The sequence below is a fragment of the Chiloscyllium punctatum genome, chromosome 21 (assembly GCF_047496795.1).
Source record: "Chiloscyllium punctatum isolate Juve2018m chromosome 21, sChiPun1.3, whole genome shotgun sequence".
NCBI classification, from domain to species: domain Eukaryota; kingdom Metazoa; phylum Chordata; class Chondrichthyes; order Orectolobiformes; family Hemiscylliidae; genus Chiloscyllium; species Chiloscyllium punctatum.
Genome location: NC_092759.1, coordinates 15528557 through 15532746, shown reverse-complemented (window position 1 = coordinate 15532746; position 4190 = coordinate 15528557). Strand labels below are relative to the sequence as shown.

At 43.9% G+C, this 4190-nt stretch overlaps 1 protein-coding gene across 1 annotated transcript; it reads right to left on the bottom strand.

Annotated features, from left to right (window-relative positions):
- Window positions 1–500: 500 nt before the first annotated feature.
- Window positions 501–3498, bottom strand: LOC140492453 (probable G-protein coupled receptor 139). The gene is made up of 2 exons (XM_072591341.1): window positions 3429–3498; window positions 501–1390 (listed from the first exon to the last, which is right to left on the bottom strand). Exons 1-2 carry the CDS (start codon window positions 3496–3498, stop codon window positions 501–503), a joined length of 960 nt encoding a protein of 319 aa, XP_072447442.1.
- Between the last annotated feature and the right edge of the window lie 692 nt (window positions 3499–4190).

Sequence of the window (4190 nt, the reverse complement as noted above, 5' to 3'; positions counted from 1 at the left end):
GCAGTATTGTGTCTTAATCAGGGCGAAACATCTCGGAAACAATATGAAGTGATTTGAGAATGTGTGGCGAAAATTGGTCCCTGGATAGGTTGGAGAAGATGGAGCTATTTTCCTGGGAGTGGAGAGGTCTGAAAGGAGATTTGATCAAAGTGTTCCGAATTCAAGCGGGATCGGGGACAAGGAAGAAGAGTTGGGAGAAACATTGTCCCCTGCAGCGGAGGAATGGAAAACCAGAGTGCCTGATTTCAGGAGAAGGGAAGGAAGCTCAGTTCCACACAAGAGAACATTATTTTCATGCAGCCATTGCTTATGGGATGGGCTGATTTGAAGTCTTTTTCTGTGCTGTAGACCCCTACGTCTCTATGACGCTGGATCTAACAGCGCCAGTGTCAATGCCTGATAAACAGACTCTCTAGTTACAAAATGTTATTTGTTTTCCGACTCTGTACCACTTTTCACAAACCAGTTAGTTCTCAACTGGCTCTTGCATTTTATTCAGGTTACTTCACACAGAGCCGACACGGAGTTCTGAACATCCTCTTCAGTTCCTCTCTGAATTTGGCCTGAGTTACAACATAAATACACGTGTTTACACAGCAGCTGGACAATTGGAACAGGTAACCCATCTGCTGTAGAATGTAGCCAGGGGCATTTGCATCAGTGTAATAATACGTCTTTGCAATTCGATAATGAAGGAAATTAATGACATAGGGCATCCACAGAGCGATGAAGCTGCCCGATATGGCAAAGAGTAAAATCATGGACTTCCTTCGGTTCTCTGTTTCCGGATCCACCTGATCCCCTCCTTGCTTGGACAACAATCCTTTCCGTACTCTGTTGGCCTGTAAAATGTGTCGGACTGTCAGAGCGTTGAAAAGCAGAATAAAGAAAAAAGGTAAGAATGGGTTTAAGATCCGATGGAGCCAATCGTATGCCACCCAGGCAGGCGATGTGTAAAATATGGGTTTGGACTGGCACTGCCACGGTATATTGTCAATGATGTAGACAGGTTCAAAACTGAAAAACCAGGGGATGTTCTTCAGAAAAAACAGAGGAGTCACAACCACAATTACCACAGCTGCCGTCCTCGGGACACAGTATCTTACTTTCAGTTTCTGGCAACAAATTGCTATGAATCGATCGAGAGTGAAAGCCACTGTTAACCAGACAGAAGTGTCCCTCACCGCACAGATTAGGACAATGAGAGTGCTGCACCCTGGTGTCGTTTTCAGGATATTGTTTGGGAAATAAAAGGAAACAGAGCGATTCAGTATCACTTCAGTAATCGCCACCAACAGATCTGCCACTGCCATGGCCACTAAGTATAGAGTGATGCATTTGGAGAGACCGCACCTTCCCTGAGATAGAATCCAGATCGTCACCAAGTTCACTGCAAGGAGCAAAGAAAAGATTGTTATCAAAGTGACAAGTACAGCATCACCTATAGCATCTTTGACTTTTAGTGGATCCATTCCTACTTCAACTTCTCTTTCATTCCTGATTTTGCATCATTCAATTCAAGCCAGTCAATCAGATAAAGCCAACTCTATCTCAGCAGAACTTTCCTGGAGGGGTTATGCATGACTATTTTTAAAACCTGTGGATGGTCACAAGAAGTCATAAATCTAGTGTTGTGGAAACTAGGTGAGAAAATGGGTTTCTTGTTGCTCACTCATTCCTATCAGTGGGCATTTTTTGCGCAGGGTTGTAGAATGAGCACTGGAAGATCCCAGCAGCAAGTTGGAGGGTCCTTGTTTAAATGAGGAGAAATGTCATGACACGAAATCGGATGGTTCCTCCATTTGCTTCGAAGTACATTCAGCTTGGATGAATTGAGAGTTACCTAATAATCTCACAGGTTGCCTTTCACAGACTAAAGTCACATAATCTCGAACAAAAAGATCTGCATAGCATCAAAACACCATGGAAGCAAGCCATTCAGCTCATCAAGTCCACACCTACCCTCCAAACAGTATCCCACTCACACCCAACCCTATTCTGTATTCACCATGGCCAATCCACCTAGTCTGCACATTCCGAGATGCAGTGGGGCAATTTAGCATGGCCAGTCCACTTAACCTGCACATCTTTGGACTGTGAGAGGGAACCACAGCACTCAGAGTAAACCCATACAGATTTGGGGAGAATGTGCAAACTCCACACAGACAGTTACCCAAGGCTGGAATTGAACCCCGGTCCCTGGCAGCAGTGCTAACCACTGAGCCACTGTGCTACCCATACCGACACTGAAAAGTGACCAAGCAGCTGCTGGATTGCCTTTCGGCTGAACTTTGTATTGTTGCAAGTATCCACAGGCATTCGCTGCCTCCAGAACCAACACTCAGTCACAGCAGTGTGTATCAATTATAAAGGGCACTACAGAAATTCACCAAAGATCCTTCGACAGCACCTTCCGGATCCACAACCATTACTATCCAGAAGGACAGGGCAGCATAGACAAAGGCAGCATAGACAAAGACAAAGATGATTTAAACATATTTCCCCCTTTCACAAAACCAGGTTAACTCTGGCTGGTGGATTGAAAATTTTATTCCCTTACCTTGCAAAGCTCCTGAATAATAGATTGTAGCATTTCTGCTCTGACGGGTGTTCCATCTGCTGGCCTGTAATTCCTAGCTTCCTGTCCCTTCTTTTCTTGAAGAGATGAGTTACATTTGTTGTTTCGAATAGGAACAGCAGTCAGACATTCAGCACTTCAAGTCTGCCCCATTACTTAGTATGATCACGGCTGATCACCCAACTCAGCACCCTGCTCCTGCTTTCTCCCCACTGCCTTTGACCCCTCTCCATATTAGAACTCCTTCTTCAAAACATCCCAATAATTTGGGCTCAAATACTTTCTGTGGCAGAGAATTGAATGGGCTTTCTACTCCCTGGGTGAATCAATTTCTATTTGTCTAACCCCCATGTTGTTAGGCTGACCACCCTGGGTCTGGGCTGCCCGGCCATCAACGACACATTTCCTGTGTTTACCCTGCCACATCCTGTTAGAATTTTAAATTTTTGATATTTTTATTGTTATTTCATCATGTCAAATCTATGACTTGCTGAAAAAGAATTCAGCTTCTTTGAGGTTCTTGTCTTGTCATCAAGTCCATTGGCAAGAATAGCAATTCCAGCAGAATAAAATTGCATGTTCTTGTAAAGTGTACATGGCGGCTTTGCACTAGATTGGTATTCTTGCAAATGGTCCTGATGAGCACAAGGTGAAAAGCTTCAACAAACCATGACGTTTTCAACCAACAAATGTAATCATTATCAAACAATATTGAACGAGCTGCAAAATAAAAGCAGAACCCCTACCCTGCGGGAAAGCTAAAGCTAGGAACAGAACTCCCGGAGAAATTCAGCAGGACTTGGATTCGAAACAATGACTCTGTCTCAAACTAATTCCAACCCAGACTTACCAGGAACCCCAACAGCTGCGAGGAGTGGGTAATAAAAAGCGTAGATGTAGTCGACGAAATATTCATACATGCTCACAAAACGTCACAGTGTCAGGCTGTGCCGAGCTCAGTGCATTCACCAGCACCACTTTGGATTCAGGGCCAGATATATATTACAGCAGAAACTCCCTCGACGGGCAATTATGCTGCTTCTGTCTTACTTACGGTAACTATGGAAACAGATTAGCAGAAAATCTCAACGGACAAGACTTGAAGTCAGCAAAAGCACCAATGTTTCCACATGATGGAGATAATGAACTTAGATTTACAGCTGTGCTCTTGGTGTTCCTTCATGTGTTTAAGCTGCAAACCAAACCAGCCACACTCAGTGTTCAAACTCCATTTTAATTATTGTCTTTAAGAAATAAACCTGCTTTTTGGACATGTTCTGCTCCATTGCAAAAGGGTCTTGAACCCGAACCTTCCAACGTATGACCACTGCCCTGAATCCCTTCTCTGGCAAAGTGGCTTGTAGCTAGAAAGATCAGCTCATCACCAGAAGCTTCATTCTTTATGTTGGAGGGGGAGGGGAATGGAGAGAACTGGCTGAGTGTAACGGGACCTTAAGAGAAATCTTCTAAGAGGTGATACATAAATGATTTGGAGGAAGGTATATGTGGTCTGATTAGCAAGTTTGTGGATGTCATTAAGATTCGAGGAGTAGCAGATAGTGAATGGAACTGTCAGAGAATGCAGCAGAATAAAAATATATTGGAGAGTTGG